General features: G+C 41.0%; 2 protein-coding genes across 2 annotated transcripts; one reads left to right on the forward strand and one right to left on the reverse strand.

Annotated features, from left to right (window-relative positions):
• On the forward strand, positions 1 to 2,878 carry LOC128744205 (centrosomal protein of 120 kDa). Its single transcript, XM_053841038.1, has 4 exons — positions 1 to 69; positions 127 to 978; positions 1,046 to 2,106; positions 2,173 to 2,878. Exons 1-4 carry the CDS (start codon positions 21 to 23, stop codon positions 2,842 to 2,844), a joined length of 2,634 nt encoding a protein of 877 aa, XP_053697013.1. The 5' UTR covers positions 1 to 20; the 3' UTR covers positions 2,845 to 2,878.
• Positions 2,879 to 15,561: 12,683 nt separating this feature from the next.
• LOC128739538 (myogenesis-regulating glycosidase) lies at positions 15,562 to 17,551 on the reverse strand. Its single transcript, XM_053835032.1, has 2 exons — positions 15,814 to 17,551; positions 15,562 to 15,752 (listed from the first exon to the last, which is right to left on the reverse strand). Exons 1-2 carry the CDS (start codon positions 17,549 to 17,551, stop codon positions 15,562 to 15,564), a joined length of 1,929 nt encoding a protein of 642 aa, XP_053691007.1.

Below are 17,551 nucleotides of genomic sequence, written 5' to 3' on the forward strand. Positions count from 1 at the left end.
TCAGTTCATTTCCATAGAAAATGGAGCAGTCAGAGGATCAGCTGATAATAGTTTTGCACGTACTGGAAGGTAAGAGTCTATTGCATGTAATCAGATATTTTTATTTAATTTCTTCCTAATAATTAGCTATTAATCTTCATCGAGCGAAAAACACACCTATTATAATAACTGCCTCGCTGGACAAAAATACATTGCAGACAGACAGCCGGTTGCCGGGTATCGCTTCCACTAATTTCGATAGCAATTTGATATGGGAAACTGACCGTCGTTCGGTTCGACGCATGAAAACGGAAAATCTGCCCATCAAATTGGAATGTTATTCAATTGAACAGAGCGCAGATCAACAACGTTCGCTAATAGGACATCTGGTGCTTCCGCTACGTTCTATCCCGTTGCTTCCCTCCATTAAGGCAGACACTATAAAACCACGGTGGTACCGATTGATAGGCTTGGCCAGTCCCGAATGGAAAAATCAGAGACCCGAAGTGCAGTTGATAGTTTTAATTACGGATAAGGGATATTTACTGCCGGAAAGTAAAAAGATACCGATAGAGGTAGAGCAAGAAACCGACCGTTGCCTTGTTATTTTTGCCAATCCTCAGACGTCTCGGTTGCAATCACGTGAAGGTCTGCCAATTCGCCTGCTAGAAGAACGTGGATTGCTTCAAGTTGGCCACGAGGAACAAGAATCGGATATCTTTTTGGTGAAGATAGTGTTGAAGTACGCCAAACAACTGGCGGCGCTTCTTTCGGACGAGGAACGACAAGCGGAAAGTTTGTCTTCCAATGGAATTCAAATGCGATATGACCTGTTAGGTGACAGTTACCCTTGTAACATGGAGAGAAAACCGAATGGAACCTTTCTGATACAGGAAAAAATTGTTCTTAACTTTAGAACAACGCTACACTCGTTGAAACGATATTTCGCAGAAATTTTTACTCTTCGTTTGGAAATTTTGTTAGCCAAACGAGTTATTGGTAAGTTTGTGATAAATAATTTTGTTATAGAATCATGCAAATTGTTCGAAACAAAAAACATTTACAGGACGCTGTACTTTGCGATTTGACGACATTGTGGAGGACGAGCCGTTAACAACTTTTCTCTCCAAATACGAACACACCTTCGGAACACAGGAAGTAGAAAAATACCACCCAATCGAACCTGCATCTATTAAATATCAGGAAGCTTCTGAAGGTCCGTCGGACCGCTCCTCCTTAGTATGGCCAGCGATAAAATGCAAATTCAGTTTAAAATATCTTTCATCGGACAAAAAAATCATACATAAAACAGACGGTAAAATTCACTGTATCTCGGAACCGGAAAAACATATTGACTTAGCACCAACGGAACCATTCGGTATTCAAGACGTTCCAGTGGTTCCTTCCATTGACTTGAACCCGGTAGTTTCCTGCGCTGCCATGTCAACTAAAATTGACATTCAATCGATACTACACTGCGAAGATCGTGACCTCCGTGACATTCCGCGTACGTGCGCTTATCACCTGTTTGTACAAAGTGTCCGATTTAATGCACGACCCAGCGGTGGTCTCTGGCAATTATCACTATACCACCCAAAAGCAGATACTCCCCTTACCAAAGTGACGCTGGAGCTAAACACAATCGAGTCGAACACGTTGGACTTTCCAAACCTTCAACTGCAGTTGTATTTTTCCGCACTTCCCGATCGAGTGCTTGAGCCGATCACTTCCGATTGTTCGAAACTAACGTTAAGCGGCCCCCACGGGTTGTTCTGTTTCGCTCGAGTGGACAATCAAAGTTTAGTTATTGGTAGTAAGGAAAAACGGGCTGGAGTGTTGATTCTGGAGAGTACAAATGGGGAAAACGTCGGTATGGCTACCGTTTGTTGTCACTTGGACGAGGTGGGAATAAATTTCAACAGTCATGAACCTGTAGCGGGGCCAGAAGTGGCCGCTATGACAAAAGGAGAGATGGACGATCAGCTGTCGTATAAAATGCTCGAAGAGCAGAAACAATGGATATTGGAGCAGCGGGAGCTGTTTTTGCTGGAGTTAAAAAGAAAAGAAACGGCTCATCTTGCGAAATTAACTAACGAATGGAAGAAACGTCGCGCAAAAGACAGTTCTGTAAGTGTTTTTGTTGTCCCTGAAAATGTTCACGACTTATTTTTACATATTTGTACTCGATTTTAGGATTTAGCTAAACAGCTGGAGCACGTGGCCGCTTTGACTACTGCGCTGGAAGAAAGCCGTAAAAGTATTGCTCTTCAGAGTGCTCAACGTATCGAGCAGAATAAATCTACGGAAGAAATAAAACTGAAACTGGAAGCATCCTTCAACCAGCAGTTGGAAGAAATTCGAGAAAAAACCAAACGAATGGAGGCAGATTTACAGCACCGGGAGCAACTTCGTGCACTGCGTTGTCAAGAGATGGAGACCCGAAATGATACTCTGATTCGAGAGAACGAGCAGCTGAAAGAAACGGAACAACAGCTCCTGCTCAAAGTGGGCACCTTAAGCTGTGAAGTCGAGTGTAGCGGAAATCTTCGCCAGCAAGTTGCCTTGCTGGAGCAAAAGCTAACGGAAATGGAAAAATCAAAACTTTTCTACAAGCAACAGTGGGCCAAAATGGTTAGAGAAATGCACAAAATGAAACAGCAAAACGGGGAGCAGCTCGATGAAGTTCTGCGAGGGCGTGAACGCCGAAAAAAGGACCTTCACTGGGAACACACGGGTTGTTCGCAGCGCAAAGCTGACGCAGCTGATGAAGACGCAGAATTGAGCAAAATTCACCGTATGATATTTGACGAAAGGCAACGGCAGCAGCAATATGCACTTTGTTGTCGAACTGATGATTGTTGTTGATTATATCGATGAGATTCGTGTTCGTACTACTGAAGTCAAGACTGCTATGTACATTGTGGATAAGTATTTATTTTCAGATTTTCTTATAAAGACTTGAATTATTTATTTAATAAACTTTTGCGGAAAATCTATCATTATTGTTGAATAATAATTTTGCCTGATTTGATAATTTGCATCGATTGGGAGGAAGTAACGGCTTCACATAACAAACGAAGTTAAAAAAGAGGCAAACGAAGTTTAAGATGGCAACAAGCTCCGTGACTGTCCTTTAGAATTAATTGCACAGTCTGTCAGAATACAAAGCAAACTGTAGAAAGACTGTGACCATTACTACTTGCAAACTTTACAACGTGAAATGCAAACTTTGTTGAATAATTATGGGTCAGATCTTGCATTTTATTAATATTTTTGTTTCTTATTTTATGCTATAGAATTTGCCATATTTCATCATAAACTTGCTGCCTTTTTTAATTATATTTTAAAGGACGATAACTTTTACTGTAAATGAAAAGTTTTGTTCGCGAAAAACAAATTTTTTTTATTAAGATACTTAACAACCTATCATTTTTATGGTAAAATCTCTGAAAGCCATGAAAGTTATGGTGTTGGATGGTAAATGGTCGAACAATGCGCTCCTGAACTTCCACGAAGTTCCATAGCCTCTTAATCGGCAACTCCTATCTCTACCTCCTCGTGGTACCATCCGGGTACGTTCCTTACTGAAAATCGGTGGACAACCGGTGGAAACTAGGGTCGTATGCGGACAGAGAAGGGGGCACTCATGCGAAGGCTAAGTGTAAATTCTTCGCCTGCAAATGACGGATCTCGGTAGTAGCATGTTCGATGAACCTGAGCAGAGGGTCCATAGCCCCCAAAGGAGGATGGTTTTAATAGCTGTTATCCATGGCTATTACGTAAAAATCTAAATGGATAAACCTCTAATCCAAGGTGTCATGCGACCCGTGCCGAAAGATGAATAGCGGAGGGGGTTCTAGAAATACTCAGCCGCTAACGGAGCCTGTGGAGTACCAGGGCACCCTCCACAGTATTTTTGCCCTTGCTGCATCAGGCCGGTCACGTATGCGGCGGACCATCTTTTATCGAGCTACTCGTGGTATTCATATAGAGAGTCTTAATTTAAATAAAACACAGGGCTCCGGCAGCCTCTTTCTGCCGGAAACGAAGGAGGAGGAAATGAGCATAGGGGAGGATCAGAAATTGAACGATGCGTTAGCAGAGGTTCCGTCTAGTTCCTTGTCTATTCTCAACACGCCGACTCGTGAGTCGACGGAAGACGAAAGTTACGGAATAACCGTCATAATCAGATCTGGACCTAAAGTGGAAGCTCCAACTGAGAATGACATTCCGTGGAAACGGAACCTGACTAAAGCTCAGAAAAAGAAGTTAAAGAGTTTGCTTGCCTCTGGGCTTTCTGCAAAGGAGGCAGGGGAGCAAGTGTTAACACAATCTGATTCTGTGCCAGGTAAAAGGCAACGAGGATCGGAGCTGCCAACAGCGGAGAAAAGCCGATCCCCAAAAAGCAGAAGTCTATCATTCTTTCTTCCCACAAAGCGTGTCATTCGTGAAAGCATTGAAAGTACTCCAATTGTGGCAAGACTTAACAAGACTCTTGCTAAGGATCATTCGAACGGACTCGGTACTCTCAAGAAAGATGACGGTTCGTTCACACAATCTCTGGCTGAAGTACTAGACTTGGTGACGGGAACTCACTACTTTCCGGGATCTTCCTCAGTTCATACTGCTGCTAGCTCGGACTCTGATTGTGACATAGGATGTTCTCAAAGAAACTCTTCGGCATCTGAGAGGACAAAAGAGATCGCAACCAGAGTCGCAGGGATGGCTTTCACTACACTAGGGCTAGGGTGGAAAACGCAGTGAGATCCTTTCAACCTTATAAATCGGCAGGTGCAGATGGGATTTTCCCAGCGCAGATTCAAAATGGAGAATCGGGGCTAATTCCATCTCTAATCGAGATTTTTAAGGCAAGTCTGATACTAAATCATATTCTGTCTACATGGAGATTGGTAAAAGTTGTATTTATACCAAAACCAGGAAAACGTGACAAATCACTTCCAAAAGCCTTCAGATCAATTAGTTTATCATCAGTATTGTTCAAAACTACGGAAAAAGTAATATATGAATACGTTAAGTCTGAATACATGATTAGATATCCATTATCGAGACACCAGTTTGCTTACCAAGCTGGGAAATCTACAATCACAGCACTACACACGCTCGTGACAAAAATTGAAAAGTCTCTTTTATCGAAAGCAACAGCATTAGGCGCGTTTTTCGACGTCAAAAGGGCCTTTGATAATGCTTCTTATTTATCAATGGCAAATGCGATGAAGAAAAGACAGTTTGATAACTGTATAGTCGAATGGATCCAAAGTATGCTCACACATAGGCAAATCTGAGCCTCGGAGCTAGGAGGGCTGTCAACAACGGTGACTGCAACCAAAGGTTGCCCACAAGGAGGGGTTCTTTCACGCCTTCTTTGGTCATTGGCAGTTGATGATCTTCTGAGAAACTTAGAGTTAAAAGGTTTCGAAGTTGTGGGTTTTGCTGATGATTTAGTCATCATGGTTCGTGGAAAATTCGACGACGTGATATCAGATAGAACGAAAAGGGCCCTTAACCTCACACTATCTTGGTGTAGTAAAGAAGGCCTGAGCATTAATCCTTCAAAAACAACAATTGTTCCTTTCACTAGGAAGAGGAAACTGAAGTTACAGTCTCTGCACCTTGGGGAAGAAATTAAATGTAGCGTCTCAGTTAAATACCTATCTGGGAGTAATCCTAGACGCTAAATTATCTTGGAACGCACACTTAGATTCAATAATCAGCAAGGCAACCACTGCCCTATGGGTATGTTCAAAAATGGTAGGAAAAACATGGGGCCTCAAACCAAAAATGGTGTTGTGGGTCTACACCGCCATTGTGAGAGCTTATGCTCTCTTACGGCAACTGAGCCAGGTAAACTCGGTAAACCTGTACTGGGTCCCTGGCCATTGCGGAATAGATGGAAATGAACTTGCAGACGAACTAGCCAGATGTGGTTCTAACTCTCCATTCACAGGTTCGGATCCATTTTGCGGTATCTCGGACTGTGTGATGAAGAGTGGGCTGAAACAATGGGAGAGCCGAACGATTATGGACTTGTGTTATGACAATATAAAAAAGTTAACGTTGGGATTAGCTGTTATTATTAATTTTTCTTTCCTTATAGGTTCGAACAAAACGATTAAATGTATTGTCTCTAAAAGGAAGGCGACAAGTTGAATGCATAACGTCCGTCGAGCGAAATACTCTTTTTACGGCATGCATTTGTGTGTCTGCAGCTGGACAATTTTTGCCGCCAACGCTGATATTTCCTCGTGAAAGACTCACGGATAAGTTGAAGATTGGTGCTCCGCCAGGTACCCTGTTTTGCTGTAAGTCGACTGGATGGAAGACAGTTAATTTATTTAACTTGTGGTTCGACCATTCCCTGAAGCACGTTCGGCCGTCTCCAGAACACCCAACGCTGATTATCCTAGCCATAAACTGCAGCCTTTGGATCTCCTTCATGGGGCCACTAAAAAGAAACCTCTCCTAAGCGACCGAAAGGTTTCTCAAGAAAAAAACCCTGGGAAAGTTGTAACACGCAATGACAATGACCTTCATTAAAACTGCCATACCGTCCAATGCCATTAACGGGTTTATAAAAACAGGTATGTATCCTTTCAACAGATCCATTTTCAAAGAAGAGTAATTTGCTCCATCAGATGTGACCAATGTGTGCGGTGGCAATCCGTTCATGAATAATTGTGATATTGAGTCTTCTCTCCTCGGCGGCACTATGCTGGATGATGACCCCGACCTTGAACCTCAATTGCTTTGGCTTCGACTATATCGGAGACATGACCTCGATTGCAAAAACTCACTTTCAAGGTGCTGGGTCAGATATTTCGAGCATGGAGACAATTTGTGTTCCGGTCGATAATTCGGCTTGCTCAGAAGTCGCAAAACACCGCGAAAAGCTTCAAAGAAGAAGAGAGAAAAATGAGCCAAGAAAGAGAAAACGGAACAGAAAGCAAGGGAAACCAAAAGCGAAAAGAAGAATAGTGAGAGAGAAAAAAGAAAATCGATAGAGGAATCAGGTAAAACGGGAAAAAGAGGTGAAAATAGATATAAAGGGAGAAAGATGGGCCAAAATGAGAATTGAGAATGGGATGGGAAAATGAAGCAAGAAAAACGGATCAGAAAAACTTGAGAAAAAATAACGAAAACGGGAGATAAAAATGGAAACCAAAGAGTATAGAGAAAAAACGGGACCAAAAATAGGATAAACATGACAGTAAAAACGAAAAGAAAGAAAAACGAAACAGGCAAAAACAAAAAACTAGAAGCAGAAAAAAACGAATTTCCGAAAAGGAAGTAAAAAAGCGAAAAACGGGAGAATTGATAGAGAAAATAAGTGAAAAACAAGAGGCAAAAACAGGACTGAAAATAAGAAAATTTAGGACAGGAAACGAAGGAAAACGGAGCAATGAAATAGAAAACACTGGAAAGAAACAAAGAAAAACTAGAGAAAAAAAAGGAAAAACGGAAAGAAAAGTGGGAGTAAAAATTTCAAATCCAATTCCAAATGAAAATATCAAATCCTCTTTTAACACCGATTTTATGTGTAATTCCGAACAAAATTTGTCCAAATTGTTGAATATTTAAGTTCAGCTGTAAATATAATTTTAATTTACAGTTCAATTTGAAATAATGCTTTAAAACTAAAGTAGTCCAGATTCAAGTCTAGTTTAATGCCTTAAACCGATTACAAGTCCAATTTCAACTCCTATTTCTAGGTCAGTTGCAAGTCTAATTTCTAGTCCAATATCAACTTTAAAATCAAATTCCGTTTCGAATCCAATTGCACTCGATCCGGAGTTTTCATCCTAAGCTGCTGGTATTTTGTGATACTATAGATAATAGATTCACCATCCTAGTAATCCTAGGATTCATTCATTCTTTTGAAAGCTCTGGTGCCCTACGTTTTGTTTGAGTTAGCGCACGCCAGTGTAAATTATGTACCTGCGATGCAGCCGACAGAAAATACTTCAATTACGTAAACCATCTAACAGAACGTTTTCGAAATAGAATACCGCAAGAAATACAGGCTTTAAGACAGTTGTATTTCGTCAGTTTTTACATATAAACATTCAGTTTATCCGTTACTAATATTTAAAACTAAACCGTTAAAGTAGCACCTTTTTAATCTGACTCCTGACTTTGATCTACATCCGGAATTAGACTCCACTCACCCGACCTTTTCTCGTAACCGTTGGAAGCCAAACAATTTACTATCCTTTCCGTGCTAACACCAAACATGTGCGCTAGCGCAGTGGAACTCCTAGTAGGGTAATTCTCGATGGTGTTCAGTAGCTCCTCAATGTCGAAGTCACGCTCTCGCTCTGGGCGCTTGGGTTGCTCATCACCAAAGGCGCGCTCAAAGTTACCGGTGCGAAATCTGTCGAAGTGTTCGAGCACTGTCTCCAGTGTAATAACCCTAGCGCGAAATTTCCGATTGATGTTTCGCCTGGTCTCCGATGCCGTAGCTCCCCGTAGGAATTCATCTTTCATCATAGAGTGGATTTTTGGCCGTTTTCTCAATGATATCTTAAATGAAACGATTTTTTTAGCGTACCTAAATATTTCTAATATTTTTACGAACCTACCCCAATTTTCATATTTTTAATGCCGAATGGACACTCCATATTATCAAAGACTAGAAACAATTCGGAACAATCGAACCAGGAACGAACTTGACGAGTAAAAGTATTAAATTTAGCACTATAACTGTTGAATATAAAATAAAGAATCTCTCAGGACGATGCATCAATTGTCTCGTGAAGTTCACCAAAAAACAACAGGATGTTTGTAGAGTGCACATGTATTAGTAAGCCGTTGAGCGGGCAAAAGTGACAGCTGCGTACAAAAAATAGAGTTTGGCAATTCAATTATTGTTTTATTTGTAGAACAAATTATGCATAACTTTGTAAACATAGCAAGCCAAACCTAGATAGAGGTGATCTCTACGAGGGGCTGATCCCCGCAGTGGCCGGCGCTTCCGACGGCAGGTCGCCGGCAACACTCGCGGCCTGTGGCCGTCTCGCGCTGAATTATCTAATGTTACTATTGATAGTTTTTGGTGGTCTTGTTATTGATTAATGTTTTATGAAAGAGTCTAAAATTTCTCGAGTTCGATTAGTTTTTGAGTTACGCAAAAATTTCTGTTTTATTTGTATGAGAGTCCCCCTACCCCAGGGGTGAGGGGTCTCAAACCATCATTAAAAAAAATCTTGCCTCCAAAACTCCCCACTTGCCAAAGTTTGGTTCCTTTTGCCTGATTACTTTTCGACTTATGAGGAAACTTTTATTTCATTTGTATGGGAGCCCCCCTCCTCCTAAAAAGGGAGAGGGGTCCTAATTCACCATAGAAAAAAATTGCCTACAAAAACACCCACATGCTAAATTTGGTTCCATTTGTTTGATTAGTTCACGAGTTATAAGGAAATTTGTATTTCATTTGTATAGGAGCCCCCCCTCCCCTCCTAAAGTGGGGAGGGGTCTCAATTCACCATAGAAAAAATTCCTGTTTCCAAAAAGACCCACATGTAAAATTTTGTTCCATTTGCTTGATTAATTCTCGAGTTATGCAGAAATTTGTGTTTCATTTGTATGGGAGCCCCCCCTCTTAGTGGGAGGGAGGGGTCTCTAACCATCATAAGAACCTTCCCTGGCCCCAAAAACCCCTATATGCAAATTTTCACGCCGATCGGTTCAGTAGTTTTCGATTCTATAAGGAACATTCGGGCAGACGGACAGAAATTCATTTTTATATGTATAGATTTGTATGGGAGCCCTCCCTCTTAGTGAGGGGAGGGATCTCTAACCATCATAAGTACCTTTCCTGGCACCAAAAACGCCTACATACAAATTTTCACTTCGGTCGGTTCAATAGTTTTCGATTGTATAAGGAACACGGAGCAGATAGAAATCCATTTTTGTAGGCATAGATTTGTATGGGAGCCCCCCTCTTAGTGGGGGGAGGGGTCTTTTGCCATCGAGAGAACCTGCCGTAGCCCCAAAAACCCCTACATGCAAATTTTCACGCCGATCGGTTTAGTAGTTTTCGATTCTAAAAGGAACTTAGGGACAGACAGACAGACAGAAATCCTTTTTTATAGGTATGGATGACAAGAAGTCGTTATGTCAAATGTCCACTATGCCAAATGATCATTATGCCAGAGGATCGTTATTGTGCAAAATGGCTTTATGCCATGTATGGTAGCCCCGAGAAGATGCACATCCAACTGAGATAAAAAAAAATGTTTCTTTGTTTTTTGACGTAGAACTACGTCTTACCGCAGAGTGTCAATCCAAAATTTGGATTCAACCCAGCGTCACGAAAGAATGAAAGATTTTGAACGCTAATAGCTCTGCCAAATATGAATGGATTTTCATGGTTTAGCAACCGATCGACTTATAAAAGATGTAGCAATTATGTAATTTCTATTGTAACATTCTTTTTCAATCACTAATTAGTAAAAATTACCGAACAGTTTCAAGGTCAAATTATCCCATACATTTTCTTTGTGATGGCCTTGCTCCACAGTCAGGGACGACAGTTAAATGTATCATCTGTTTACTGTGATTTCGATTATTTTATGTTTAGAAAAAAAAGGAACAAAACCCCCTCGTCCCAATAGGTCGAAGATTCTGGACGACGTTTAGACTTATACTAATTTGATATCTGTGCTTGGGAAGTATGCCAAAGAGAGTGATAAAGTCCTCTCGTCCTAACAAGATTTCTTAGGACTACGACAAACCTAGTCCAGTTTGATGTCCTGAAAGTAAACAATTTTGTTAAAGCATGAAACCACCCCTTCCTTTCAACCTAGTTTATTTTCAACATTGAATCTTGTCCAAATTCATGTCCTGAATTGTCTAGCTCGCACAGCGCCGAAACGATATGCAGAGCAAGTTAGATGACCTCTCCGAGAGCTTCCAGGCAGCAGCCTATGGTTGTGAACGCTGATGATCGCGCCAACTTTACAGTAACGGGACAACAGGTTGAGCAGGTGGTAGCATTTCAATATCTTAGACATCGCCCGATGGTTGTACCAAGACTAATAAACCCACACGGATCAAGAAGGTCAGGGATGCCTTAGCAGATCTGCGAAATACTTGGTGCTCAAACCTGAGCACCCTACAGAGTGCGTAACGAATTTCTGCAGTAAATTTCAAATAGCAATTTCCCATACTTGCGAAACAATATTCAGATATATCTAGCAGCACTAAATAGCTTATACTGTTGGGTGTCAGATGTAAACAAACAGTGTTGAGTAAACTGAAAGATGTCGAAACAGGAAAATAATCGGTCAGCCGTCGTCGTTTTATTGCGCGCCGGATCAAGCGTAAAGGAGATAGTTCGGTCGGTAAAAGTATCTGAAAGAACAGTGTACTATATAAATAATGCTTGGGAAAGTGATAAGCTATCCTACACATCTACCCGGAAGGAATACAAGTGCCGTTCCATTACCACTTAACTGAACAGAACAGGGTCAGATAAGTGGAAAAAATGGCTCTATGGGTCGGAAAATCGGTTTTTCGGACTTTTCAATCCGGTGAGTACTGGTTATGAGTCGTATGCGCTACGCAGAGGTCAATGCTGCGACCAAAAAACGGCGATTGGAGAAAGCTAAAACTTCTGAGTCGGTTGAAGCATCCTCATCATAATGATTCTGTCATCTTTTTCTCTGATGAAAAAAACTTTAATTAGGATCAAAAGGTGAATCGAAAGAATGTCAGGTGGCTTGCACCAGATCGTAGTCAGGTTCCTATCGTCAGAGGAATACAGGTAACATCCGATGTATACCTGAAGGTTCTGAAGGATGTTGTTGTCCTATGGATGAAAGAGGTTGATGCTGGTCGTCATTTCATCTTCTAACAAGACGGCCCACCTGCTTATAATGCCAACAAAACATAAAAATGACTTGCTGAAAATGATCCGGTGTTTTGGGAGTAGGAAATTTGGCTCCCTAGCAGTCCCGATATCAATCCTTTGGATTATTTTGTGTCGGACGTCGTCGAGCGGGATACCAATAGGATGCCTTATACCACGCTTAGGTTGCTCAAAGCTAAGATCATCGCTATGATGACGTCTATGGATCGAAGTATGTTAAAACGTGCATGCGGCAGTTTCCAGAAGCGGCATTGAAAAGAAAGGCGATTTTTTTGAATGAAATAATTCACAATTCTCTAACATATGAGAAAGAAAATAAACTACAATACATTCCTCGCATATATGACTAACTGGTGTTAATTTTCTAAAACATGTCATTTACTGCAGAAATTCGTTACGCACCCTGTACATACTAAAACTCGCATTTTCAACTCAAACGTTAAATCCGTATTGCTGGAAGCCTGCAAAACGTGGTGCGTCTCAGCTGAGATAACATAAAAACTGCAATCACTGCCTGCGATATATCATTCCTGCCTGGTGGCCTGTCATCTAGATATCCAACGAGGCCGATAGCAACAGAAATTCGTAAACGTAGGGTTTATTTCTAATTCCCGTCGTAGTAATAAAAACCACTCCAATTTTCATCATTTTTTAGGTGGATTTAATGAACACTCCAAAAGTTCTGCTGCTGATTTCACTCAAACACACTTACCTGCCGATCCGTGCCCTTTGAATTCACTAAAAAGCGATTATTTAAGCATTTTATTCAAATTACGCAACTGACTTTATATCTTAAATTCGTCGTCGTTTTAAAATCCGTCTATCAAAATTTTTCATCGTCCGAACTAAAAATCAAAATAATGTTTACGAAGCTAGCGCGCATGTATTTGTGTAGCACGGCATGACAAATGTTATTCTGCAAAATTTCTGCAGGTCATGCAAGTTTTCCCGGCTGAAGAATAACGACACTGCGTTGCATGACTTATTTTCATTTTATGAATGACGGAAATTGAAACGATTAGTCGAAATTTTCTTCTTCGTCGCACGAAAAAACTTAGGAAATTTGGCTGCTAGGAAACTTTGATTGATCGCATATGATAGTCAACAAACTAAAATATTAGAGAATAACTAATTTTGCGTTGTGTGTCATAAAAATCGCTGATATTTTTAATAAATTTGTGTTGGATAGGACGGGAATACACTAAAGTTTTTTTTACACGGTTTGTTTTATTCGGTTTACTCAAGAACGGTGCAACTTACGGTCCCTTTACAAACTACGTGACGAATGTCGGGCCTCTCCTAAATGTATTGAGAAATAAATTAATAGTACCTTAGTTTTCCCGTTCTTAATAAACGAAAAAACAAACCGTGTAAAAAAAGTACTTGAGTGTAGGCAATTACGACGAAGCAGCAACATGCCCTAGATGGAAGTGAATCGAACACATCTTGAGGAAAGCGAACGACCTCTGATTTTACTTCTTTGTTCTGCCGTATCGGCGGACATGGCTGAATAAGTAAGTAAGCATTATGAGAATTTCTGGAAGACAAAAAGGGATGTGGCTACTGACAGGGGTCCAAATCTAAATATAAAAAGGGATATGAATGTTTATGTGTATGTGGATGTGGCGAACGAATTGGGCTCTGCTTGTCTTGCAATATGTATGTAAATTTTTGCTTCAATAACAGTTGTACAAGCGGCTAGAAGATAAAAAGGGAGCTGAAAAGAACGGATGTGGGGTGACCATTCAGAAGGGGAGAGGTTCAAACAAGGGAAGGGAAGAGATCCCGTGTTCTGTTTGTCATTCCGGTTCGGTTCCTTTCGAACTTTTTACAGGTGTAGTCCAGAAGGTGTCATTGTTTTGTGTATAAAACAAGCAGAAGCTTTCGCCTTTTAGGTTAACTAATAGTAAATATAAATTTTACAGTTTTTTTTACTGATAGGCTTCGTTCCCGTACAAGTTTTATTCCTGCTGTACGCTTCGTTGACGTGATTGTATTTTTTGAATACGCATCTTTGTTCTATTTTGACAGATTGTTCTCTTTTGACAATTACTCGAATCCCTCTGCTCCGTATGGCCATAATTCATACGAAAATTTCATAATTTTCGTCGTGGTTTTTGGGTAAAAATAGGATCGATCAGGAACGATTGTGTTTTTTTGGCGTGATGCGATGATGCTCTATCCGGCCAAAACACGTATTGTCCATCTGCATGATGTTTTTGTAGAAACGGGATCAAAATTTTCGTCAAACATTCATCTGGTGCATCTTAATTGATAGCCAAACCAACGGGGCTTGTTGTTGAAGAAACGAGAAAGAGAACGATGTCCTTCTGCGTCCATAATTTTGGCTGGTCTTCCACTACCTTGCTTGCGAATAGTTGTTGGGCATCTTAGGATATGGTAAACAGTCGAAGTCGCAACATATTCGCTTTTTAAATGTTGTACCGTATTGTATACTTTTTGCCGAGATTTCTGTTGCAGTTCGTAGAAGTGTACAACGCGCTTCTTGTTTCGACGCGATTTTTAGCAAAACTGGAGAGGAGAGAGAGAGCTAACACATACATACTCACATTTCACTCTGAGCTCGTTTGTTGTTGAGCATAAGGGCCGCGAAAAAAATCCAAAATTTTAGTTGCCACCCGTTAAATGAAATGTTTATATCTCAATAACCGTAAGTCCTATGATGTTAGTGTCTTCAGTAACTTTGCGTATCATAACAAGATAACCAACTTTTCGCAAATAAGAAAATTTCTAAAGTTAATATTTAAATAGTTAGATGTCTACGCCACGATTTAAAATACAACGGCTCAAAATATTTCAAAAGAAGTAAAATCTTATTACAAATAATATTGCAAAAGAAAATAAAGCTGTATGTACAAGCAACACGCGAGAAGTTATGAGGTTTTGTCCGAACGTTGGATCGATCGATCGATCGATGGCACCAGGAACAGAGGGACTCAACGTGCAAGGTGGATCGACCGGGTCGAAAGCGATTTGAAACAGAACGAACTACTCCGGTTGTATGCTGAGGACGATGACATTACACTGGGAAAAATCAAATCGCACAACCCTTGTTGACTAAATCTCAACACGGATTAGAACAGTTATTTGGTTTTATCGAAAATACAAGATCAAACGCGGGTTACCACCCTTTAACTCGATACTCAGAATGGACACTTAATCTCAAAAAGATCATTGGATTTAATAATCATCAATCAGGTTTACGATTATTTAGTCCAACGCCATCAATGGGTATCCGTAAACTGAGTCTATAGGATTCGGGACCGGATAGTAAAGAAAATATTAACGATTGTCGCAGTGACTTTTTAAAACTAATCCCCTTCTGACAGATAAAAAAGAATGCTTGTGTAAAAAATTGCAAACAACAACAAATAAATTGAAGAAATGACAAAAAGAGTTTTTGTAGTGCGCATTTGGGGCATCATGCATTAACTGTGGAATATGAAAAAAAAAATTGCTTTAAACAAATGAGTAATCAACTAGCGAAAAAAACGTTAGCAAACATCATTGTTTGCTTTTGTGAGAATAGACACACTTCCTACCGGAAATTTATATTGCACTTCTCATTTGATTGATTGCACATTTTACCTATCTAACTATCTATCTACCGGCACTTCGCCCATGTATGCTCATCACTTGAAAACAGTTAGCAAACTGACTGCAACGTTAGTCAGTTAGTTAGTTTTCCGTACAAAGTATGGTAGCATGCTGAGTGGAACTTCATAGTTGCGAAGCCATTTTGGTCCGGTGTGCACGGCTTGGCTGTTGCCATCGGTCCAGGTTCCTTGCGGAAGATAGATATCCCGGGAGCGTACGTTCTCCTGAAGGACCGGCGCTGCTATGATGTCTTCACCCAGAAGAAATTCTGCAACCGAAAAGATATGTCAATTATTTGAGGAAATCACTTCAACGGTATGACTACATACGGTCGTAGATTTTTTGTGCTACGATATCGTCCGGGGAAACCCACCATATCGGAGGATTTACCGGGGAACCATCGGAAACTGCTAGTTTGAAACGTTCCATGATTTTCGGCGTATACTCCTCGTGCAGATTAGTCATTTTTTTCGAAATTGTGACGGTTTCCGCATCGTAGTCCCACGGAACGTACGAAAATTGAATGCTAGGCATAAAAACATTGGCCTGAAGCCAACGTATGAACATTTCCTTGTTTGGCGGATGATTATTGTATCCGTTGCCACCGACCATATCCGGTAGGACTAACGGGTAGCCGACCATATTCATCTGAAGTAGCGTGGTAACCAATGTTGGTAATCCATTGTTCCAGTTCCATTCAGAATCTTTGTCAATCATCCGAACGAAAATTGGCAGATCCTGGGTACGGTGAGCTGATCGAACCTCCACCAAGTCACCAAATTTAGCGACAGTTCTTACGTACGTATCCACGATCACATTGGGATGTTTTGAGCGTGGTCCATTTAAAATAGGGTCCGGAGGACTCCAGCTAGTTTCACCGGCATCAAATTTGAAGCTATCAATTCCGCTCTCTGCCAAAATTGCTCGCAATCTGGCTGAGAACCATTCGGCTACTTCCGGCTTAGAAAAGTCCACGTATGCAGCATCGTCTTTTACACTGTTCCACCATTGCGTTTCTGTGTTTCCACTGTAATTTGCAACTAAATAACCCTTGCGTTTGGCTTCGGAATACCACGGTTCACAGACCTTGTTGATGAATGGATGAATCCACAACGTTACCCTGGGAAAGCCCTTCGCCTTTATATTGCTGATTGTTTGCCGAATATTTGGGAATTTTTTCTTATTAAATGTTAGTGCACCATAACAAACCTCCCAATCATCGTCCAATTCGTATTGACTGTTTGGCCAACCGTTCCGGATGATTTGATCAGCATATTCTAACACCACGTTTTCATCAATGTCTCTCTTATATTTTGCCCATGTTGACCAGATCGGATACTTCACCATTGCTTCGGCAGGATGACCGGATGGTTTACCTAAAATGTTTTTCACGGCCTCCATATGTACCTTCTTCGAATCGCTGGCCACACCTATTTGGTAAATAAACGAGTAAGTTGGGTCGTGAATATCATACGGCAAGGATTTTTTCACTTCCAGACACATATAGCCAGGTTCACCATAGTTCTGATCAATGAACAGTGGCGCCTCATCATCCACATAGATGAAGGATCCAATTGAATTCAGCCAGTATCGATCGGCTACAGCGCAATTGTCTGCCTCTTTCGTTAAAAATGAATACTCATCGAAACGTAGCTTCTGTATCGGCCAATACTGGTACTTTTGCTGGGGACCACCAAACCAGTTTGATCCACTCATCCGGACACAATCGACCACTTGGGAACGTGTTCTGGTAGCTCTAGCTATTTTCAACAGGGAAAACTCGTTCTGATCGATCGTTTTCGTAAACTCAATTGCTTCTCCATTGCTATTGGTTAGCTTAAATCCATTTGCTATTTCCTCATAGTTCACCGTCGGTTCCAAATCTCGCCCCAGAAGAATCCGTTGAACTACTACACCTCTGCGTTCCACCGTAAGCTCTCGAGTTGCTGTGTGGACCACAGCCTTAACGTCCTGCGTGTTGAACTGCAGAGTGTGGTCGGCAGCCTGCGCCACTGCCACGAGCAGTAGCACAGTGATTACACTTGAAGATTTCACGTTTCGTTTCAT

The sequence above is a fragment of the Sabethes cyaneus genome, chromosome 3, assembly GCF_943734655.1.
Source record: "Sabethes cyaneus chromosome 3, idSabCyanKW18_F2, whole genome shotgun sequence".
NCBI lineage: Eukaryota > Metazoa > Arthropoda > Insecta > Diptera > Culicidae > Sabethes > Sabethes cyaneus.